At 37.7% G+C, this 25,940-nt stretch overlaps 1 protein-coding gene across 3 annotated transcripts in view; it reads right to left on the reverse strand.

Moving 5' to 3' along the window:
• gabrr3a (gamma-aminobutyric acid type A receptor subunit rho3a) overlaps window positions 1-25,940 on the reverse strand; it is a 57,957-nt gene that overhangs the window by 17,750 nt on the left and 14,267 nt on the right. For 2 of the 3 annotated variants that reach the window (XM_066650956.1, XM_066650958.1), the window contains exons 2-6: window positions 20,431-20,498; window positions 17,376-17,599; window positions 13,577-13,659; window positions 11,587-11,724; window positions 3,916-4,068 (exon numbers count right to left, since the gene is read on the reverse strand). In XM_066650956.1, the coding sequence (XP_066507053.1) occupies window positions 3,916-4,068; window positions 11,587-11,724; window positions 13,577-13,659; window positions 17,376-17,599; window positions 20,431-20,498 (666 nt within the window). The remainder of the gene's footprint in view (window positions 1-3,915; window positions 4,069-11,586; window positions 11,725-13,576; window positions 13,660-17,375; window positions 17,600-20,430; window positions 20,499-25,940) is intronic. The other variant, XM_066650957.1, reaches the window with a different exon arrangement.

The raw sequence follows: 25,940 nt of genomic DNA on the forward strand, positions 1-25,940 counted from the left end.
TGAACTGAATAAGCAGTTACAGATAATGAATGAATGAATGAATGAAAGCTGAACTGTAGGTCCCAGTGTTTCAACACTGACCTGCTGCTCTCAGCATCCACTGTAGGCGGAAATGTGATTCCATTGGCTGCCGTACTGAATGATGGACAGATAACTATTGTTCTTAGCTACAATTCCATATTTTACTGGACGTATTTTTTTAAGTTAAAATAAATACAGACAGTCTTTAAACCAGGCATACACTGATTTTAGCCTGATTTTAAGCCCAAAATAGTTGCAGCCAACTTGATCGGCTTCCATTTCACATACAGTGTGAGAAGGATAGCGACCTCTGATTAACAGCCCAAACGAGCTCTGATTGACCAGTCGGGTGATGGATTTTTGACATGTCCGAAACTTTGGTCGCTTGTCTCATGGTGTGAGCATCCTTGCGAGCCAATTTCTCAACGTCACGATCTGTTTTCCCAAAAGTCTTTGCAGATCTACTCCATATGTCAGCGGGTGTCAACAAACAATGGCGCAAAAGCAACGCATTGTGTGAACTAAGTAATTGAAGGCTAGGCTAGTGAAGTTTTGGCAGCAGTATTCTTCCTTATATGATCTGTCATCAACCTCTTCCATGACAGGCATATGAGGGTATAATGTACCCTGCAGTTGGCTTCCTGGCCTGCTCTTCATGGGTGAGAAGGCCATAGGATGGACAAGAGCCTAAAGTAGTGTTCAACCGGTGGATTTTTATATATAAGATGGAACAAACACGGACATAGATTGAAATGACAGCAGAGACAACAGGCTAGATTATTATGCTTTGTCCCAGCTGTTGCTATCAACACTGCACTCAGTTTCTATAAGCATCACCCTCTCTCTCGCGGTGTGTTTGATTGAGTTTGATATACAGCGCGCAGTGCTGAAAAGAGTGTGATTTAACTCCTTTTCATTATGTTAGTCCAACTTATTTTAACCGTTTGTGGTCTAAAAATATTTTCTAGAGTTTTGCATATTTTCTGAAATTTGCCTTCAAAAGAACTTGCATAAAACCCACAAGTTTAATTTTAAAATGTTTGGAACAATCTAACTGTACACTTAATACTGTAAAAATTTAATCTGGCCAAAACGCTGAAAAATTCAGATTTAATTGATTTCTTGTCAAAACATACTCATTTGGACAAATTGATTTGTGATTGAAATGGATTTACCAGAATCACAAAAAAGGAGACTGTATGAATACTGTATAAATGCATAAAAAAATTTCTAAAACAAAACTTTGTAAAATCGTTTATTTAGTAAAAGTGCCATCCATCATTATACCTGATTGAATATTCATTCAGCTTTGACAAAATTAACAATTAATTAAACTTACTTTACTGTGTAAAATTTCAGTGTATACGTTAGCATATGTTTACTGTGTAAATATTCATTGTGTCAATTAGCAAATGCTAAAAAAGAAAAATGTACACAGTATGTCCAATAGTAGCTAAACGTTCATTTCACTGTCTGTCCGGATCATTCACGGATTCATTGTCTGTCCATTAGTATATGCATCATATGCTGTGTAAAAGTTATAACCAAAAAAAAGCATAACAGCTTCATAGGACAGGCCATGTCCAGTGGGGATGTCACTTTTGCCAATGAAAAAATGAAATGTCCACAGTGTAGTCTTTCCTTGAGTCAGTCAGGACCAGTGGCTTGAACCCCTACTTTTTTTTACCTTTATATACTGGGTCATTCCAGTTTTATTCTTGGTGGCAACCAGTCTTTCATCCACAGCCAGGTTATGGTGGGGATGATAAAATGATTCGCAGGTGTTCCTGAGGATATCCATCGGGGGTTTTAGCCAGAAGAGTCAATCCTGCAGGTCTGTGCCCTTTTTTCTCTTATTATGGACATCTTCATCAGGGTAACTAAGATGAAGACTCCAGAACATTGATCTGCATCTGTACCGTGGCATGAGCTATGATGACTGAGGCAACAAAAATAGCTGTCAGTTTTCCCATGGCCATACAAATAGAAAAAGCCCAATGTGCTTATAAAACCCCTTACCTCGAATGTCCATTTGTATTTTTTGCCCTGTGACATGAATTTAGCAACCTGCTTGTGTATATTTTGACACAGTGTTTAGTTTGTACAGGGAAGTATGATGTAAGGCAAGTTTGAAAAGGTCAAGGAGTGTATATATGGAGGTGGAACTGAACTATGGCCATGGAGTCCGAGCCTTGAGAGAAGGACAGCAGTGTCTAGGTCCTTTTCGGTCTTCCTGAACAGCAGAACTGGCTGTGTAAGTGGGGGCACTGTAGCATGACGTGCTGGTGGCTGGGGCAAAGTTGCTGCTGGGTGGAAGGGCCTCATCTTTGCTGGCGCAGCTGGTGACAGCCGTGAGAGAGGACTGAGGTATGGTAACAGGCAAAGAAAGATGTGGTTGCTGGGAACAATAAAGTTCTATCACATCCTAAAGGAGGTGGTGCATGGGTTGCTGGTGGCTGTGGAGAAGTTGCATGTGCCCAGGGGAAAACTTTTGTTGGCCGGGCTGGTGGCTGTGAAGGAGACATAATCAGACCTGAATCTGATTATGTAACAGGCAGATAAGTAGATTGTGAGTGCACCTATTTTACTGAATCCTCTCTGTAAAAGAAAAAATAAATTCAGTTACTACTAAGTTAACTGATAGAGGTTTACTCTCCCTTTCTTGTACACACATCTAAGAGATAGAATTTTTGTCATAGTTCATGGCTATTGTACATATTAATTTCAAGCTTTTTGCACTTTAGCAGCATTTAGGCACATACTAAGTCCGCCATTTCTGAGATATTAGAAAACAAAATGTTTTTGTAAAATACACTTACATTTTGCTTTCGTATTCCTCTTCGTCATTTGACTGAAACCCCTCGGGGTCTGAAGCTCCGCACAAACCTCAGCAGATATAAACATTTTCAAGCATTTCTTCGATGTTGACTGAAAACATGGAGGGTAACTGACTGGATGGGTAAGCACTTAGTGATTTCTTGACAGTCCATTGGTCAGTTTCAATCAAAAACATTGACAGACTGACAAATTCACCAATTACAGAAGAGACACAGATGTCTTGACATCCATGATTTCTTGACAGTCCATTGGTCAGTTTCAATCAAAAACATTGACAGACTGACAAATTCACCAATTACAGAAGAGACACAGATGACGGACAAGTGAATCCACAAGTTAGACACCACGAGAGGCAGAGAATTATTCAAAGACTCATATGTGAGCCTGCATGTTCACATCGCATGCATCTCCCGATATTACAGAAATCCCAAGAGACTTAGATAAACTTAAATCATTTTCTTTCATTTGAGTTGACTGATTTACATTTCATTAACTATTAGAATAATTATGTTCATTTAACACAAATATTTTACAAATTGATGAAATCAATTCAAATCAACTTAATTTATTTTCTTAACACAAACGAATGCCAAGACCAATTTTTTAGTCATGTGACAAATGTAGGTATTAGTGTAGCACGGCCTTAGGGGTCTTGTCCAAGGACTTATAATGATCCCTATAACACAGTTATGACTGTATCGTAGTACCAGAGTTTCACCTGCATGTGTGCCACACCTAAACCATGTGTTTCATCTCCTGCTGCGAGAGCTAGCCTGAGGCAGAAAATGTCCTGCTGTGAGCTGCATGTCTGAATGACTGCTCCAGGACATCTCTGGACCCAATACTCCAGAGTTTCTCTACAAATTCTGTGTGAAAGGTGCAACTATGTCATGGAGTAACTATGTTTCATACCACACTTACCAAAACTCTGCTGAGAAGGAAGACAATAATGCTGATAATGACTTTAAATGTTTCTTTTCAAATATTGAAATTATTTGCATGAATAATTAATGCAAAGGTTAGAGTTTTAAAAAATGGCTAGTGGTGAGCTGATACCTAGTGAAACACGAGCTGGGACGGCCCTCCTGTCGATCCAAAAGGAAACCCAGGAGAGCATGACCATCAGCATGGTGGGAAAGTAGGTCTGCAGCATGAAGAAAAAAATGTGCCTCCTGAGGATGAAGTTTATGTAAAGTCTGTTATACCAGCCTGAGGGTAAAGCATGAAAAGAAAGATTAATAATAATGAGCTGAGGAAATGGAAACATTACATTACAACTGTACAAAAATAAGCAAGAACTGGCCCTATTAAACTGGCAATGGTAAGATAATCATGGTTTAGTATAAAGCACATAATTATGAGATACAGATATTGTGCCATATTAAGCAGTACAGTTTCTCTGCAGCATGTAGTCAAAATGACTATTAATTAATGACCATTACTGAATACTATGGGTCTGAAAATGTGTAACTGTCAAAAAAGTAATAATTTATAAAAAAAACAGACCTCAACCACTCTGTATTTGAGATTACTCCTTCTATTAACATAACTGGACATGAGAGAAAGTCTCCTGAAAAGAATTGATGTGGTTCTGTGGCATCTGTCTCAGGCTGAAAAGTAAATAACCTGTAATTGACATTTACGTAAGACACCATTTACAAAATTACTACTTTTTTTGGGTAAAGGGAACTTCTAATTTACTTCTGTTTAAATACACTGTCTGCCTAGATGTTTGTAGACACCCTTTAGCCACAACCTTAAAACCATAAACAAGGGAACAGAATAACAATCTGATTGCATTAGCAAATGTAAAAGGGAGGAAAATATTAGGTAGCGATTTTACTGTTATTTCTTAAGGTTGATCTTTTGGAAGTAGGGAAAACAGGCAAATGTAAGGATCTGATTGACTTTGACAAAGGCGACACAGAGCTTGTCATGATGTTTCGGCCAGAGAATATCCAAAATCACAGCTCTTTTTGGGGTGTTCCTTGTATGCTGTGGTAAATACCTTCCAAAGTGGCCTAAGGAATAATTGTTACAAAGTCAATATAACATGTTAATTAAGTCAGTGTTGTTCACTCTGCCTGTTGGTGATTGTAACCTGTTAAGATGCACCTAGTATGGAAACAGGAACAATATTGAAAAAAAGTGCAATGACATTGATGACATCAATGTGTAAATGTGCACAACATGTACTGCATTTATACACATGCAGATACAATTACAATGCATCAACACACACACAGATCCAAACAAAATGTTTTCATACACACACAGATCCAATTACAATGTGTTAGTAGACACATGCAGCTGCAAGCATAATGCATGCATGCATGCACAGGTAAGAATAATAAGCATTTATAAACACATGATCACAGTACATTTATACACACATGCAGATCCAGTCACCATTTCCCACAGTCATCAAGGCTGAGTTAAAATTTCAAAGCATGTTTGACCACCCTGAATAATGTACAACGATACATTGCTATTAAATCAAGGTGGAAACAAGTGGAGATTTGGGTGCAGTTTATTAATTTAAGACATGAATTTACTAAGTACCGCACACCAAAGTCTCATTTACATGTCATTTATATGAAGCACACTAATTAATCCAGATATTTTGGTAGTGAGACAATAAAAGGTTATTTTATTTGTTTAAGGAAGTAGATTGAATTGAGTATGGTGACTACAATAATAGAGTTAAAAGTAATGTATTGCTGCAGTGTATAAGCACTGCATTTCAGTCTTTAAGGCTCACCATTTTGTTGGATAATTCACAAGATATTTGTAAAAAAAATTCCAAAAGAGTATTTATGGCATCAAAATAAGTTTTAAAGTTCTGAAAACCAAATAACAGAATCCATGACCAATAAATGACATTTTAAAATTGAGTATTCATTCATTCATTCATTCATTCATTATCTGTAACCGCTTATCCAGTTCAGGATCACGGTGGTTCCAGAGCCTACCTGGAATCATTAGGCACAAGGCATGAATACACCTGGTGGGGGCACCAGTCCTTCACAGGGCCTTTTTTTTATTGATTAAAACTCTCATTAATATTGAGAGTTATAAAAACAAGTTTGTAAACAGAATATTTCTGTATATAATAGTCAGAGGTGTCAAGTAACGAAGTACAAATACTTCGTTACCTTACTTAAGTAGAAATTTTGGTTATCTATACTTTACTGGAGTAATTATTTTTCAGCTGACTTTTTACTTCTACTCCTTACATTTTCATGCAATTATCTGTACTTTCTACTCCTTACATTTTAAAAATAGCCTCGTTACTCTTATTTAAAGAAAAAAAAATTAATTTGATTATGGTTGTATGAGAAATATAAACATATAACATTCTGACACCCTGTTGGTTTGTAAGCGACCCATCGCACCTGCACAAGTCACGTCACACTCCAACAAGGACATAGCAGACGTATGTAGCCTAGTATGGAGATGTCAGTGGCAGAGACTCAAGAGAACTCAAGCGAAATGGCCCAACTAAACACCAGCGAGGAGGTTGGTAGCCAGGAAGACCAGCCAACCCATATACATCCCTGGCCGTACCTGGAAAAAATTTTCGAAATGATTGGATTGAATTTTTTATTGGATAAAAAATTGTAGTAGCCTAGTGACGTACTAATGGTAAATTTGCAAAGTTTGCTATGGCTAGGTAAATGGTTTGCTTGCAGGCAGTAGGCTATGATTGAATGTTGCAAGTTTGTTTGATGGGCTCTGTGTGAGATTTGAAATTCGACTTTAGCCAAAAGTTATCTAAGCTTATATCATTGCTATATGAAATATTTGTAAGTTAAATGTGCAAAGCTATAGTCTACAGTTGGTTGATAAAGCATGTACTAAGGATAAGCGTGATCCTGCCCAACTACCAACTATCACCCAAATGCAATTTAAAATGAATTCAAGTCGGACTATCTCATCAATAATGCTACTTTTCAGCCATGCCAGCAGCTGCTTGTGTATGGAAGCAAATCTGTCTCATCAGATTTTGAACTGAATTATGTTGCTTTTGAATTTATGTCTTCAGATATCCACCTCTGAATATTTTGCTTCGCAATTATGCATCTGAATATAATTGCTCTTGAATTGAACTCGTGAATTTTCAAGAACACGTTTTCACTGTTATTATTCAAGGTTATTAAATTCAGATAAAAAAATTCAGACAATATATTTTGAATTTGCTTAAATTCTATAGACCAAATTCAGATGCCAGAATACGAGTTAAAAAATTCAGAGTACACATCCGGGGTACAAAGGATAAGCCATCGATTCTGTCTCCAATCGAACCAACATCCAACCATGTAAGATGCATAATTGTGAAGCAAAATATTCAGAGCTGAAGACTTAAATTCAAAAGCAACAAAATTCAGATGCATGATTTCAGTGCAACAAAATTCATTGCTACAAATTCAAAGGTGGTAATATTTCAAAATCTGATGAGACAGATTTACTTCTATAGTTGTGGTCCTAAAACAGCTTTAAGTGGCAAAGTGGTCTGCTCAACATAATTGCATAGACAAGTGAAACTGCTCCCTAACTTGTAGTCTCCCCTTTATTCATGAGCATGACATTTATTACAGCAGAAATCTTAGATAGTCTGAGCTTGTGGTTTGAGAAAAATATGAATCTCAATCTGTGCCTGTGCATTATTTTTTTCCACAGAAGAAACACCCCACTTTTCTAGAGAGGTACACGCATCTTACATCAGCAGCCCTTAAAAAAGAAGTCATCCACTGAAAATTCTTTGGCCCCACCCTCCAAACAAACCAAGCTGTGGGAGACTCGAAGAGTGTCCCAGGCAAGTGTAGATAAAGTCATCCTCAAATTCATTTTCCAAGGTTTGCACTCAGCACACATTGTTCAGCAACAGGGCTTCATTGATCTTGTGCAACATCTTCAGCTAAATACAAATGTCATGACACGCAATGTTGTAAACGAAATCACAAAGCACTCTGTTGAAATGAAAAGAAAACTGAAAGCTGCCCTTAGTGAAATTCAGTTCCTAAGAGACTGCTGGACGGCACACCCTCGCAGTTTCATTGGTGTCACTGCACACTGGTTTAACCCCCAGACTATGCAGAGATCCTGTGCTGCACTGGCATGCAAGCAACTTAAAGGGTCACATACCTTTTCTGCCCTGGCTGGTGCCCTAAATGATATTCACACAGAATTCAATATCAGAGAAAAGATTGTTCGCACTACAACTGACAATGGATCAAACTTCCTAAAAGCCTTGAGAGTTTATGGGCAGACTGATGAGAACAACAATCCTGTAGAAGAGGGTTATGGAGAAGAGGATGATGGTGTCCAAAATGATGAATATGATGAACAAGAGGAAAGCGTTGAGGGTGTTGAATTTGTTGATGCCGGAGCCCTGTTGGATGAAGATGACTACTTGAAATACCAGCTACCCAAGCACCATCGCTGCGCCTGCCACCTCCTCAATTTAGTGTCTACAGCCGATGCTTCAAAAGCCGAGGTCAACCCATTGTACAAGCGCGTGTCAAGGTCCACATTTGCCAAATGCTCTAGCCTGTGGAACAAAAGTTAAAGATCAACCACCGCATCTGAAGTAATCGAAGACCACTGCAAACTCCAACTTGTAAGGCCTGTAGCTACAAGGTGGAATTCACTCTTCTCAGCTGTAGAAAGAATAGTGAGAATAACGAGAGAACAAGGAGAAGGAGCCCTTGCAGCTGTCTGCAGTGAACTAGATACACCTAAGTAAGTGTTTGTTTTTCTGTCTTTCAGTTAATTAAGTGTTTAACAATAGGTTAAGTCAGTTTTATACTTTGAATGCTGTAGCACACGTTTACACTATGCCAATATGCAGTCCCTATATTTACTATGGATGTGATTTGTAGCAACACAACAACATTTCTGAAAGTCTCAGATGACAATATTTTTCCTTGTTCCTCCAGTTGAAGGTGCTACATCAAGTAGGCTAAATGTTCCATGTTGTGTTTTTCTTTTCTTCGTGGTGCAGGCTTACTCCAGTGGAAATTGCATTTAACATCATTACATTCAATATGTAAAGATAATGAGCCCAGTTGCAAAGGCACTTAATGTTCTTCAGGGAGAAACCAGTGCGCAGATGTTAAGTTTTGGTCCCCACCATAACTCTACTAAGGACTAAGCTCCAGCAACTTCACGTCACCTCCGTTCTGTGAGCCTTTGATTGCTGCCTTTCTTTCAGGCCTTGAAAAACGCTTCGGAGAGATGCTTGCAGATCCAGAGCTGATAGCCGCAGCCATTCTAGTTCCCAAATTTAAGACCTGCTGGACAAGTGACGAAAATATCCTCAAACTTGGTAAGTTCTCAAAGTTCTCACTTCTCAACTTACCGTTAATACGTGTAATTTCTATGGAAATGAAATGAGTTTGAAATGACATTTAATGACACACACACAATTATAATACTGTAATATGATCTAAATTATTTTGATTTTTGTTTTTTTCCCCACAGGTCTTGAGTATATCAGGAGCCACTTGGACAGTCAGGCAGAGAATCACATCAGTGAGGCCTTTTTTTTTTTTTTTTTTTTTCTTTTCCTCCTTGAAGAAGACTGGCCTTCTAGAAACGACCCAGCAGTTGGATGCGTACCTGGGGTGCCCAGGAGACACAGTAGAGGTACTGAAGTCCTTCCCAGCTATGTGCCAGTTATCACTTAAGCTTAATACAGCACTCCCTGCCTCAGCAGCCTGTGAAAGAATGTTTAGTGTTGCAGGGCTGAACTTCAGTCCAAGAAGAGCATGCGCTGACTCAAAGAACTTTGAGAACCAGCTGCTTTTGCGGCTGAAGAAAGCCTATTGGTAACTCTTTGTTGCATGTTCTGGGCATGACTGATGTAGAAAGTGTTCGTTACATCTACTTAAATTTTACGTTGTTGCCATTAGCTATGGAATTGAGCATAGTACATACCAGGACAGTATCAATCAGGAAGGTTTGAGGTAAATTTAATTTTTTGTTTTTTTGATTAATCACTTGGATTAATCATTCATTTTGACACAAATGTCTGCTGTATGTAGACAACCATACAAGGATAATTTTTATTTTTGCCCTGGGTACACCAAATTTTGTGTCCAGTTTTGTTATCTTACATCCATTGCCCTCACAGATACCTGCAGCTAAGCTTGGATGTACATTTACATTCCAATAAAGGTTATTGATAACATGCCTCTGAAGTTTGACTTTTTCCACCATTACAATCCTTATAGGCAACTACTCATCATATTTTCCGCTCCATGAAACGCATGTTAATGCTCAGTAGTACGCATTTATGGTCCTTTAATAGATTTGATATTACTAAAATGCATTCATTTTCAATGGGTATATATGCAGCTGGAACAGGTTGCCTAGTGCATCCCAAAATGTTTCAACATTAAAATTTTAATATAACATTTATAGTCATTATGGCTTTTAGAAAAATATGTTTTTGGGGAGGTGGGATAGTTCACTTTAGGCCCCTGTGGCACGGCCTAAGCTTTTGGCATTTGTTTTCCTTACATTACTTTTATACTTTAAGTAGTTTTGAAACCAGTACTTTTACACTTTTATTTGAGTAAAAAGCTTAAGTTGATACTTCAACTTCTATAGAAGTCTTTTTAAACCCTAGTATCTACACTTCTTCCTGAGTAATGAATGTGAATACTTTTGACACCTTTGATAATAGTCTATTTTCAACTTTTTTTTAAAGATTATATCTTTTAGTAATGCACAGCTTGTCAGGCTTAGAGTGAGACTGGTTAATCTAGGGTGTGGGTGGGGCATAACTTCAGCAGCAAATGACTGTCTAGACCCCCCTCCCTCCCCCCTCAAAAGTCAAAAGCGAAAAACTTCTGGAGGCGACAGCGAGACTGAGAGAAGTGCAACTGAGAAAAGGTGGAATGAATGCGAAAACAGATTCTTCAAGGATATTAAACTCAATATAGACGATTATATACAGAAATTTTCTGTTTACAACCCTCTTTTTATAACTTTCAATACTAATGACAGTTTTCTTAACAACAAAATGTCATTTATTAGTTATGGATTCTGGTTTTTGGTTCTCAGAATTTTGACGCCATAAGTATTTCTGAGTTAAAGGTCCAAAAATACTTAGTTTTTTCATGCTCTACAATACATAATACTGTGAAATGATTCTGGAAATCCATCCATATAGACTAATACTGGGATTTTAGTGACAGTCATCAAGGCGATGTGTATTTATAGAGGAAACGTTATTTTTCAGCAAAGCCGGGCCACATTCTGCACATGCTACAACAGTGTGTCTTCATAGACACTGGGTGCATGTTGTTGACTGGCATGCCGGCTGTCCAGATCGATCACAAATTAATGAATATAACATTGTCTGTGTAATTTGTGTACACATTTACAGCTCATTTATATACTAAATATCACCTACTGTCTATGGTTCAGGCAGATGTACTAGTTACAGATCTGATCACAAAATTTTTAAACACACACACACAGATCTTACTGACCCAAAACTGCTTAGGAATATTGAGATGCTTGACTTCCTCTGGCTGTGTTTACACTTGCCTTTTAAATGCGTATGAGGACAACATCCACATACAGGACACATTTTAATGCCAAGTGTAAACAGGGCTGAAGACATTTTACCTGAAATCCCTCTAGGCAGTTCTGTGCTCATGCATGGAAACAGGACAACCAAAACCAGTCTGAGGACTTAACTTGCAGAGCACATACCCGTACTGCTGTAGAAGGCAAGCCCGTAGGAAGGGTGGAATTCTTCAATAAAAAACTGCGAGAGTACAATCTCGTCAGTCCTTAATGAATCGTTCCCATTCTTCCAGTAGAGCATGAGATCATTTTCATTGTACGCGTCTTCAAGAGAGCACAGGGAATTGGGGGATGGGGGATAGAGAGAGAGAGACAGTAAAACAGTGTTCTCTTTGAAGAAGCATGGATGGTTAACCTCAGAGGAGAGATGACAGAGCCGGCCATGCTATGACACTTTGGCCATCTCTCCTCTGAAGCTGAGGACCATGCGCTTTGTGTTTGTGTGTGTGTGTGAGTGTGTCAGGATGATGATAGAAACCTCAGCGTGTGCCTACAGGTCAAGAATGTGAAAACGTGTGTATACCTGCCTGTACGATTTCAAATAACAAGAGTGCCACATAGTTAGTTTGGCTTGTTAAAAATATATACATAATGATTAATATAATAGACTGGCACCTGATTACAGCATCATTTTACATAAGTAATTGCTGTCAGAACAAAACGTTATGACTCCAATAGAGCAATTTTAACAGAAAATGTAAAATGTTTTAAATAAGATTTCATTTTATCTTTATCATATCTTTCTATGAAGAACCTCACAAACATCATAATGAAAATATGAATGATTAATTTTTGTTTTGCTTCCAAATTACAGTTTTAATAAGAAATGTATGGCCTTCTATCTCCTGTTCCAGAAGCCCTAATCAAAGGGAGAGTTTGCTTTCCTGTATCTTTCTTGATAAAAAAAAAAGACAGGATTTCTTTCTTCGGGGTGGTTTAATTATTTTTGTATCAATGGAATTTAAGTATTACTTAATTATTTTCAGTACTGTCTTAAACACCTAAGATCACTGTATATATATATATATATATATATATATATATATATATATAAACTAATGCCTTCTCAGTAAGCATGGTGCTTGTATGAAGTTATATATAATCACAGTAAATGCAAAGAAATAATAATATATAACACAAAATAAATATAAGATCACTTTTCTATAATGTAGTAGGTATGAGTGAGTTTAAACAACAATATTTTGCTTAGATTCTCCTTGATTGCATTAATTTGTTAAATCAAATTATTTAAAATCATTATTTATTAACTGGTAAAACTAGGTATTGAATGTTAACTTCAAATGATATGGACTGCCAAGAGGAGAGATTTGGAAAAGTTACACCAACACATTCACACACAGAATATCACACTTACTGGAATAATGCTCTTTGGTTTTAATGTAATGTTGGGCGTTATTTGTTATTTGTTTGTTTTTTCTTACTGCTCAGATAAATACATTTTTAATCTCATAATCTCTGCTGCCTAAATATATATATATTAATTCATTCATTCAGGGTCAGGGTGGGTCTCTCACCCACACATTTACACTTGAGTCGCCAATCCACCTACAAATGTGTGTTTTTGGGCCGTGGGGGGAAACCAGAGCACCTGGAGGAAACCCATGCAAACCCAAGGAGTACACACCAAACTCCTCACAGATAGTTACCCAGAGCAGGACTTGAACCCACAGCCTCCAGGACCCTGGAGCTGTGAGAATGCAATACTACCTTTTGTGTCACTGTGCCGCCCTTATATACATAGATATAATTTCTAACAGTTTATTGTGTAGACAGAGCTTAAAATAAAACTGCAATATCTGAAAGGCCCTGCACAGCATGTTATTCATTTATGTCTACTGGACTTAAGTCTGTAAATTCTTACATGTAATAAAATAAAATGTAATCAATATAGCATAATGTATACATAATCAAAATACGAAACCTTAGTTTAATGTGTAGTATGGAAATAAAGATTCTGCAGGATATTTAAAGTTGTTTGTTTAGCTCCCATGTCTTCTGTTGAAATTCAGATAACTCTTTCTCTCTCCCTCACACACACACACACACACACACACACACACACACATAATACATATATGAACGCATTAGTACTCACAACTCTCCAGTTCCAGTGAACAGTTCTGTGTATCTAGTGGAAAGCTACTAAAGTCCATGGAGCACAAAGCAGTCACAGTGATTCTGCAACAAAGCAGAGCACAATTAAAATTTTCTTTAAGGAATATTTATATGTAGAGGATTATACTACTTAAACATACACTGTAGGTCCAATAATTTGCTGGCAATTTTACCTTACACTGATTACTGACACAAAGGGTCTCTAGTGCACATAAAACTTAATAACCCCTGTAGAGAACTTCCCTCTAATTTTGTCTATGTTCATGATTTGAAAACACCCTCTATATGTTGTCAAAATTGGATGACGAATTTACTGATCAAAATATCATTACACTAATTTGCACGAAAATGTGTTTTCTTATTTATGCAGATGGAGGTATAATGCTTGGTTCCAACAGGAATAATATACACTACTGAACACAATTCTTAAAGTGAACATGGCCTAAGAAGCAACAAACTGAAATAATACAAAGCACACAGTTTTTTTTTTTTTGTTTTTTTTTTGCGGTCAGAAAAAGATGAAAAATTCTGATTTCATGCTGCACCCTACATAGATGGCTGACACTTTTGAATTGTCCTTTTTCGTCTGAATCCATTTTCAGCATTGTACCTGCATTAATGTGAGAGTGCAAAGATGAGGTTAAATGGGGCTAAATTCACATTAGCAACCTTTTGCTTTGATGACAGCTTTCAGCTTCATGAGGTTGTCACCTGGAATGGTTTTCAGTGATCAGCTGTGGCCTTGTCAAGAGTTAATTTGTAGAACTGCTTGCCTTCTTAATTTGTTTGAGACCATAACTTGGGTTATGCAGAGGTGGGGCTGGTACAGTGAATAGCCCCTATTCCACCAATGACTAATTAGATGTGTCCAAATATTGACTGGCACTGTACATAAAATCACTTATTTAGACATCTCTTACCATCAATATTATTTGTATATCAGTACAAATTAATATTTAATACCCAATTAATAGCCTTAAATATATCATTTTACATTTTACAGTACATTCATGAGGTGTGATACACACATCTTATCTTAAAGGTAAACATGGTTCTCACAGCAGGGTTGTGTTGTTTCCACTGGTCTGAGAACACTGCGTCAATGTCCGCACAAGGAATCCCCCATAATAATTTTTAATTCAGTTCAACAGTCCAATGTTGAGAGGTTTTAGATCCCTCAGTTCCTGACAATTGAAGTGCAGGGTGAAATTGCAAACAAAGTATGCAGAGCATCAGATGGATTTCAGTTTGTTATTGAAGAAAAAACAAAGTGACTCGTGACTTGTGGACAATGAGTGTAGAATGAATTTCCAGGGCAGTAAGGTGGTTGGCAGCCTGCTGCTCTGGTTGTGTATGTGTTTACTGCCCCTAGTGCATGTGAAGAATGACGTGAAGAACAAGGAGGTGGTGCTGATGGTTGATCGCTGTGTGTGTGTGTGTGTGTGTGTGTGTGTGTGTGTGTGTGTGTGCACACCATCCAATGTATGTCTACACTTCAGATAAATTAGATAAATAGATAAATCCTTCTGTGGTATGTTCAGTAAATGTTGTTCTTAGACATGTATGAGCTAAAAAAATAAATTCCATTCTACAAAGGCCACTGCCTTTCAAAACATTGTGACCTTCTCTTTACAATCAAGAGCTGAAAACGACATGCCTATACATGACATGAAAACGGTTTGTCTTTTAGAACACACTATGTGCAGGCTGACGTACCTATGTCTACTGTCATAGCAATGGCAATTTAATTTTCTATTTTGAGACCTCTCCTTTTTACATGTTTGGGTCTTGTTCTGAATTAATAAAAGCTTAATAGGTGTTGTTCAAAAAAATTAAAGAATACATCTTTTACCTTCCACCTTTTCCTACTGTACAGAAAAATTTTGTTAAATACTTGTTAACAAGCTACTAATAAATACCTTAGTTAATGTTAGATAACTGTTTGTCTTTTATTATGTTTGTTATTATGTAACTAGTGGGTAAATATGTTCCCTTTAAGGAACAAGTTCTATTTCTCTTTATTAGATAAGACCAATACAAAAACTAGATTTTTAGAAATGCTGGACAACTGAAAAGTATGAGCATGTACAGCACTCAGTACTTAGTTGGGGCTCCTTTTGCTTGAATTACTGCAGCGAGGCATGGAGTCTGTGGCACTACTCAGGTGATATGAGATTCCTCTGATAGTGGCCTTCAGCATTGTTGGGTCTGGTGTATTGCATCTTCCAGGTAAATTTGCTGGCCAATTAAGAACAGGGATACCATGGTCCTTAAACCAGGTACTGGTAGCTTTGGCACTGTGTGCAGGTGCCAAGTCCTGTTGGAAAATGAAATCTGCATCTCCATAAAGTTGGTCAGCAGCAGGAAGCATGAAGTGCTCTAAAACGTCCTGGTAGATGGCTGCATTGACCTTGGACCTCAGAAAACACAGTAGACCAACACCAACAGATGACATGGCACCTCAAACCATCACTGACTGTGGAAACTTTACACTGGACCTCAAGCAACATGAATTCTGTGCCTCTCCTCTCTTCCTCCAGACTCTGGGACCTTGATTTCCAAAGGAAGTGCAAATTTAACTTTCATCATTGAACATAACTTTGGACCACTCAGCAGCAGTCCAGTCCTTTTTGGAAGATGAGATGCTTCTGACTCTTGTTCAAGAGTGGCTTGACACAAAAAATGTGACAACTGAAACCCATGTCTTGCATATGTTTGTGCGTGGTGGTTCTTGAAGCATTGACCCCAGCTGCAGTCCAGTCTGTGTGAATCTCCCTCACATTTTTGATTGAGTTTCCCTCATTCCTATTGCTTTTACACTTTTTTCTACGACATATTTTCCTTCCCTTCGCCTCTCTATTAATGTGCTTTGACACAGAGCTCTGTGAACAGCCAGCCTCTTTAGCAATTACCTTTTGTGTCTTGCCCAGCTTGTGTAAGGTGTCAGTGGTCGTTTTTGGTCAACTGTCAAATCAGCAGTCTTCGCCATGATTGTGTAGCCTAGAGAACTAGACTGAGAGACCATTTAAAGGCCTTTGCATGTGTTTTGAGTTAAATAGCTGATTAGAGTGTGGCACCAGGTGTTTTCAATATTGAGCCTTTTCACAATATTCAAATTTTCTGAGACACTGAATTTGGGTTTTTTATAATATACAAGTTTCACTTTTTGATGGAATTACTGAAATAAATCAACTTTCAACTTTTTCATCATATTTTAATTTTGTGACCAGCACCTGTATATAGGGCTGAGTGTAAGAGTTTGGGTGTGGTCCTACTCCCAAAATTATGTTAATATATAACTTCAATTTGCTAGTACAGTAAAGTAGATAGTAAAGTTTAAGTTGTACTAAACCAAATTCAACAACTATTAAATTGACATTTTAAACTTTCACTTAAACACGACCAACCTCCAACTTTGCCGTATGTGGACCAAACATCGTCTTCTGTCAGGATGTGACTCTATCAATAAATTCTGATTAAAGGTTGCTTTTGAGCAAAGGGCTGCATCAACAATGAAATTCCAAGTTGACCATATTTGTAAATAAGAACTATAGAATCAACCTCACTAACTGTGCTCACTAATAGTCTCCTGACACAATACAATCCAATGTGCACAGCAAATGCTCGAGTAGTGTTAAACCTACTCAGAATTTTTAAAGCTATTATTATAGCAAAGGGTTACGAAATTAATGCAGTTTGTTTTAGAAGAAATATTGGGAAAGGAGGTCTTTAAAGATTTTTAGCCAGAACTTTTGGCTGTTGTCAAATTGTGGTTGTACCTGACACTGTAAAGAATGTTGCCATCTGGATACACTCTCAACATGATGTTCTCCATTGTGGTGTCATGAATAAAAGAGCGCTTGGAATGAACAAAGAAGACATCAGGCACCCAGATTTTTTTCACCAGACGTGAATCAAATGTCCGGCTTTTGTTGTTGCTTGATGGAAAGGCCAGTCTGTCATCCTGCCAGTAGTGTCTCAGATACAGGGTCATGGTGAAGTCCTGCAAACATAGCATCATGTGTAATTGTACAATTACAATTTCAAAATAACAATTTCAAAATACAAACCGGATTCCAAAAGAGTTGGGACACTAAACAAATTGTGAATAAAAACTGAATGCAATGATGTGGAGATGGCAAATGTCAATATTTTATTCGCAATAGAACATAGATGACAGATCAAAAGTTTAATCTGAGTAAATGAAACATTTTAAACGAAAGGTATGTTGATTCAAAATTTCACAGTGTCAAATCCCAAAAAAGTTGGGACAAGTAGCAATAAGTGGCTGGAAAAAAGGAAATTGAGCATATAACAAACAGCTGAAAGACCAATTAACACTAATTAGGTCAATTGACAACATGATTGGGTATAAAAAGAGCTTCTCAGAGTGTCACTGTGTCTCTTGTAGTGGAGTATGGATCCAGATCAGGAAATGAAAAATTAAGACTCTGATTCTCCATTCTGGTTATAAAAAGAAGTGGACAGGACCTGCATTCCACAGAGTGTGTGTGTGTGCTGAAAGACTATGCACACACACCCCCACACACACACACACACACACACACAAACTCACGCACACACCTATATCTGATAGCAAAGGCTAAGTAGAACACTTTTCAGTGACCCCCAGGATGACAGTGCGTGGTCATCTTCAAACTTTATGACACCAGATGACTACTCCCCCTTCTTCTTCTGGACATTAAGTGGTACCCCCAATTTTATGACCCCATTAAGCCTAAAAGATCAATCAGAGCCTTGGAGACCAGGATTAAAGAACCCCAGCTTTATTATCGTCAGCGTCAGGATGGCGACCCTTATCGCAAAAATCAACAGATGACTCAGGACTGCCGATGGTGACCTCTCGCAACCCGAGCTCAAACCAGACAAACAGCATGGACAAACAGTGCCCCCAAGTGGACATTTGTGAAATAATTTTTGCCCTCTCTCCTCCTAACAAATCATCTCGGACGCCTGTGTTTCTTTGTTACTAAAACATGTATTATGCAATGTGTTATTAATGTTATCCTCTGTTATTCTCAGGTGACTGTCTACTAACTAACCGAGTGATGTGAATTACTGCTTTAATCATGAGGAAAAATTCCTGTCTCAATTTAGAAAAATTAATTAAACTCTAACATCTAGAATAGTTGATAATATACTCGATATATATATCGAGTATATTATCAACTATTCTAGATATTAGAGTTTAATTCATATATATATATATATATGAATATAAAAAAAATACTTCATACATACTTGAATATAGCATAATGAGTATACTGGAGTATTTTTATCAAATATACACATGTGTGTGTGTGTGTATATTTGATAAAAAATACTCCAGTATACTCATTATGCTATATTCAAGTATGTATGAAGTATTTTTTTTTACTCATTGAGGTTATGTATTTGCCCAGAAAATGTGAATTTTCGGAGAGGTGGAATTGGAATTGGAGACGGTCAGGTGGACCCCCAAACCCAGGGACCAATCAGAGGATAGAGACCCCCACAAATGGGCGTGACCGCGCCACCTATGAAAAAGGGAGTCACGTTCCCTTACTGGCTCTCTTCACATTACTCTTCTTGATCTCTTCTCGTACGGCTCTCATACGCTTCTTACGCTCTCCCTTACGCTCTTTACCCTCTTTGTCTTCTCTCTGCGCTGACAAGCCGACTCTTCCAAAAGACTCTTAAAACAAAGCAGATCTTCATGCAAACTAGCAGGGGACGCCTTATCAGTTAACATTGCAATACAGAAACTAAAAGAGTAAACGGTCAATTAATTGTCAGTAATCTTTTCTTTTCTCATTTGTGTTCGTTGTTTGTAGCCCAATCCAAGTTTAATTTTACGACTGATCAAAGCAGGTGAAACTTATTTTGGCCAGAATAAGGGCCACCGCTGAAATCGAGTGAAAATTGTAGAATAAGTATTAGCTAACTAATTTGTAAAGTAGCTTCTGAAGATCAGAGGAAAACCGCAAACCTTATTCTGACGCCTTCCTTCTGGAGGAGACTACCACTCAGGACAGAGAGCCAAAGGAAATCCTTCAACTGACGTCACCACGCTCTGAGGGCGCCTGAAGCGGCCTGCCTCGTAAGTGACAACGCCTACACTGACCCAGCCCCAACGCTCCCACGACAAAGAACTGCAGGAGCCAGGCTGGGCCTCTCTCCAATCACCTCAAAGCGCTGCTGTACCCATCGAGTGGTTGAATCGTGAAAAAGAGTAAGCAAATTCCTCATCTTCAGAACTGATGTTGAATTAAGTCTCTTGATAAATTTACACTCTAATTAAATCATTTAGCAACACATTATACCCAAATCATATAGTCTAGCCAATTAATAAATTCGAACTGGTTTCACCTGCGTTGATTCCGTGAGATTTTGATGATTGTGCTATGTTTATCAACCTATTATCATTCCTTTTAATAAAGTGTTTCCATTATTTGAAATAATACAGTGTGTGGAGTTTGTTCCTTAAGAGTCTGAAAATCCTGAGAACTCATCCCTACCATTGACAGTATTTCAATCTCTAATAAATTATTAATATTTTTGTCATTTAATTCAGTAATAATAATTCTGAATATTTTTGAATTTTGAAAACTTTTTTGAATATGCCAATACAGTATTGAAATAGACAAAAATGTGTGACTGTTTGATTTCAAAAGCGATTCTAAATTGGATAAGCGGTTACAGACTGAATTGAAGGATTGAAGGAATGATAATCTAAATAGTGGTGTGGCCAGCCACATTGATTGCATTTTTGGGTAAACTTCATAGGGATAGTTTGGAGAAAGGACCCTGTATTCTATTCAAGTTGACACTTACCATGTTGACTTCTGAGATACTATCAATACTTTCCACTTGCACATCAATGCCCACTGGAATAGCCGACCCTAGAAAATATAGACACTTGAGCTGTATTTATGTATGTCAAACTTCCATTTATTAACAAGAATTCATCAAATTATAATAAATGATTAAACATCTGCAAAACAAAAAAACCCTCATAAACATGGTTTTATGTCAAATGTCAGAATAGCCCACGATTCAGTGTGTTTTACATTCTTAAAATATGTGCCGTTCCAAATATTTTCCTTTCTAAAAATTTTTAGTTCAACCACTGAGTTAAACCAAAGTATTAGTCCCAAAAATAGCAAATATTCTGCTGCAACTTGTGCAGTATACATCTGCTAGAAAACGTTTCCATTTAATGATCAATTTGTCACAACCACATGAGTTAACACTAGAACTACCAGAATTTTCATATGACCCCTTTTTCTACCAGAGGCTTCCAAATGGCAGTGCTGGGGTAATTTGCATACGATTAGGCCATCTTTTGTTATGTACATTAAGCCACTACTAGGTGCTAAAACGGGGGGGATGGGTGATAGTGTGAACTATGTTGACTGATAAAGCTGTGACAGTCACAGCAGGCACAGACTTTCAGGAGTTTAGTTCAGGGCAACAATCTCAACAAATAAAAAATATTTTGGTACTTTTCTCAGCTGCTGATAATAAAAATTATGATTATAATCTTTCAAAAATATAATGACACAATAAAGAATTATTTAAGCTTTTTAGTTTATATTTGTTTATCTAATGCAGCATTATTTGATGTGAAACTTACAAAAACCTTGAGAAATATAAATAAAAAAATCAGTTCAGTAAAAATTGCTCAAAAATAGTATTTAATCTTAATTTGAGACATATTTAATTGCCAATGGGGTGAGATATTTAGACTTAAAACAAGACAAAATGTCCTGATAAGATTCTTTTACTTGGGTTTTAAAAAGTTTAAGTAAAAATGTCCTTTTTACAAGTAGCTGAGGTTTGTTTTTTGTATAAATTTATGTACAAATATCTTTAGCTATTGGCAGTTTTTCAAAAGACAAAATTACTTAAAATAATGGTTAAAAAATCTGAACTTTAGCTATTTTGACCAATTATCAGTGAGAAAAACAATCCAAAATTAGTACAAAGGAGGCAGACTTGAGGTGTTTTGGAATTATAGTTTAAATAATGTCTTTGTGTGAGTTTTAGAATAAAGAGAAAGATGACTGCAGGCACAGGAAAACTTGTTAATAAAGTGCATGAACTTTATATAATAAACAGCACCAAAGTAAATAGCCTGTCTGGCTACATGCTGAGTGAAATAAAATAGAATAAACCTTTCTCACTTTAATACAATATACAATATAGGGACTTTTGTTCCCTCAACAAGGTCTGATAGGCAGCGCTCCCGGTGAGGCAGCGCCACTATCGCCCCACCCACGGACTTCACAGCCAACCACAGTTGAGCTGAGCGGCAACACTGCAACCAATGAGAGGAGCAAAAATCTGTGAGCGGAGGTTTTGCTTTCTTCCCTCTAGAAGGTAAAAATCACAGACACTTGTATTTTCATATTTTTAATTAAAAATTATTTTGCAGGAATGGTTATAAATCATACATTTCAGCATTGATATGCTTTGTTTGCTGCAAGCTGCACTAACATGTTACTAACTAGCTTAATTAGCCAGCCAGTCTATGCTAAAGTGTACCCTTCAGTACACTTTAAGAAAGCAAGAAAATGATTGGAGGTCCATTCATATCCCTTACTGAACTACTTCTTTGTCTTACAAGCATCTAGAACCAACTATCAGCTTTTGAAGCATATAACAATTTTAACATATTTATCTGACAAGAGCATTCTTACATGCATATGGATGAAGTTATCAGCCTCTGAGGCATATAACAATTATAACATATTTATCTGACAAGAGCATTCACTAAATATTTGCCTTACAGTCATCTAGAACTGAATATCAGCCTCCGGGGCATATAATAATTGTAATAAAATCTGATAAATGCATCCATTACTTATCAGCCTTACTTCTAGTCTTCATCTAGACAATAGCTGTGCATTTATTCACCATTACTAGTCATTCTTCATCACACTTGAGATTTATTTGACGATTTGGGTACACTTTAGCATAGACTGGCTGGCTAACTAAGCTAGTTAGTAACATGTTAGTGCAACTTGCAGCTAACGAAGCATATCCATGCTAAAATTTATGATTTATAACCATTCCTGCAAAATAATTTGAATTAAAAATATGAAAATACAAGTGTCTGTGATTTTTACCTTCTGCAGGTTGGAGGGAAGAAAGCAAAATGTCCGTGCACAAATTTTCACTCCTCTCATTGGTTTCAGTGTTGCCGCTCAGCTTGACTGTGGTTGGCTGTGAAGTCCATAGGTGGGGCGATACTGGCGCTGCCTCACAGGAAGCGCTGCCTGTCAGACCTTGTTGAGGGAATAAAAATCCCTTGTGCATATGAAACACTCTTTGCTGACACAGCATTCAGATTTGAATAGACAACTTGTATATTTTCCTTTTAAAAGTGCTGCTAATAGGACAGTCTTGTCAGGATCCCTCTGTTGTTTTGTTTTTCCTGTCTGTCTTCCTTAGCCACACTCCACACCTTGGAGTGTTAGGCTGTCATGTGACTGAGCTCACAGGTGCACTTGCCTGTTGTTATAAGCCTGGTAGTCAGTGTTTGTTGCATCATACACTTGTTTATGTTTCTGCTCAGTGGAATCATGTTGTGCTTTGTTATTTCAGACTTTAATCATGTTTATTCCTCCTCATATATATTAAACTTTACTTTTGTCGCTGACGCTCTGTGCTTTCCAAGCGGCTTCCTGTAGCAATGCAGCCGTGGGCCTTGTAGAGCTTCAGCCGCTGGCGTTCCTTTTTTCCCTCTTTTTAGAGACACGACGACCCCTCTGTCGGAACTGGTGTCGTGCTGAATGTCTCTGTGGGAATTCTCCATCATCGCTGATTTGCCTCCTTGTGAGAGAGTCCATGCAGTTCTCTCCTGGCCTCATCTCAGAAGGTCATTCTGAGGTTGCGTGTGGCTGTCTTCTACGTTGCTGGTTCGGAAGCTTTTGTCATCACTTCGAGGATCAGAGGTTTGAGGTCTCCTTCAATGCTCTGGCTGTGGTGTTGAATTTTGCTGGAATAAACTACAGCCCTTTTTACTATAGTTTTCTACTAGAGATAAAATTAAAATAGAACTTCTGTTCTGTCTTGACCACGCTTGAGGTGCCCAAGACTGTCTAAGAAAGCCATGAGAGTCTGATGCCTGCAGAGGCGCCTGCAGAGTCATTTCAAAACCTGAGTCATTTCTCTCTTTAGCCTTGAAAATGGCTTAAAAGAGAAAAAGTGTGAAGTGAAGTGAAGGTCTTCTTATTTCTCTCTTTCTCTCTCTTGAGATTTCGCGCCACTAGGCTTTAAACCTGAGTTTAGAAAACCCACTATAGTGGAAGTAGTATGCACATGTTGCGGTGGCATTTGCACTATATAGCGGAGTCAATGATAATTCATTATTATTTTATTAATAATTAATTATTTAATTGATTTTGCTAAACTCCATGTTTGGGAGCCATTAACTAATGTGTAGTGTCTTTACCGGTCTTAATTTTAGCTTAGACAAGTAGGTCATCTTCACATATTATACAGCAGAATGAGCTAGAATTAACTATTATTAATGAATTATGCTCATTGATCCGCCGTGGGTTCTTGACTCTGAAATGGAATCTGAACTAGAAGTTATAATTCCATACAAGAAAGGTGCACACACAAACAAATAACCAAGGATTGGTTTTATCACACAACTGGTTTATTAATAATAATATCAAATAATGAATATTGATTAGACATTCATATAATAAAATGGATTACAGCGATATGTGAGTGAACAGGGAGATTAATATATGAGGGAATTTCTCTATGATAATTATTGTCCTAAGTTCTAAGAAAGGCTATAGTTTATCCGAGCAAACTTTCAGTAAAAACCCATGAGCCATTAGAGACATGAAACCATGTGACCTTACGTATCCGGAGATGAACGGGGAGCATGTCGCTGACGGTGCCTTCCAGCACAACTTCCTAGAGAATTGCAGACGCGGGCCTTGTAGGCTGCAACTGCGGCCGTTCATTTTCTCCCGAGGCTTTCGGACGCAGCCGTCAGAGCTGGTGGTGTTCTGAAGGTCTCTGTAGGGATTCTTCGTCATCGCTGATCTGCTGCCTTGTGAGAAAGAGACACATCCATGCAGGTCTCTCCTGGGCAGGTTTCTGCATCTCAGAAGATCATTCTGAGGGTGCGTGCAGCAGTTCTCTTCGTGGCGTTGTCGTCGTTTGGAGGGTCAGAGGTCTAAGGTTTCCTTCATGCTCTGGGTGTAGCGTTGAAATTTTGCGAGGGTTAAACTATAGCTTTTCCTAATCTGTAGTTTCTATCTGGACCACGCTTTAAAGGTCCAAGACTGTTTAAGAAAGCCATGAGTCTGACGCCTGCAGAGTCATTTCCAAAACTCAGGTCATTTTACTCTTTTAGCCTTGAAAAAGACTAAAAGATATAACACCCCAAGTGTCTGGAGCCTTGAAGTGAAGAGTCGAACATCTGAGAAAAAGGGGCAGAAGTCCAAAAAGCTCAAAAAGCTCTTAAAAAGCTCAAAAAGCTCGAAAATCTCAAAAAAGCTTGTGTCATTTGGCGCCACAGGTTTTTAACCAGAGTTTAGAAAACCTGCCCCGAATACCTGATTCATCCTCAATGAGGGAGAATTGGAGCTTTTCTTGCTCCTGATTGGCTGTTTCCTGTACCTCGGGAGTGGCATCACATAGAATTTATGACACTTGACAAGACAAAGACTTGACCATCCCTGAGTGAATACTTTGCAATATAAAAGATTATATGTTAACACAAAGTAATATCATTAAGAAAAAGACAACCATGTTCTATATAATTATTAACAAACTAAACACATAGTATGTGACTACCTTGGTTCTACAAAAATTCATATAAACAAAAATGACTTTAAACACATGTAAATTAATTCCACCTATTTTGATTGTCAAAACGGGATTTATTTCAAACAGTGGTGCCCATATACAACTTGTTTTCCATGTAAGAACTTTGGGATGTTTGAGTCTTTTAGAGTTAACCGTCTTTAAAAAGGTGTCCTTTAAAGAGGGCATTGTGAGTTTCAATCAAGATTGAGTCTCTGTGTCTCTCTGCATTCTTTTCTTGACCCTGGGGGTCCTTAAGTCATAAAAAAGGGTCTTTGGAGGGGGTTTTTACGGGCCTGCTCTGGAGGTTTATCTCACCTTACGATCTTGGTTAGAGATGTCTCTGAAAACTAGCGAAAGCTTGGGTATTTAAAATCACATCTTCAGAGAGTCAAAATTTCTTATTAGAAATTAATACACATTCATCATATTCACTACACCACCTTGAATACCTGATTGGAGCTTCTCTTGTGCTCTTGTTTCCTGTACCTTGATAGTGACATCACATG

The sequence above is a fragment of the Hoplias malabaricus genome, chromosome 18 (genome assembly GCF_029633855.1).
Source record: "Hoplias malabaricus isolate fHopMal1 chromosome 18, fHopMal1.hap1, whole genome shotgun sequence".
In the NCBI taxonomy this organism is placed as follows: Eukaryota; Metazoa; Chordata; class Actinopteri; order Characiformes; family Erythrinidae; genus Hoplias; species Hoplias malabaricus.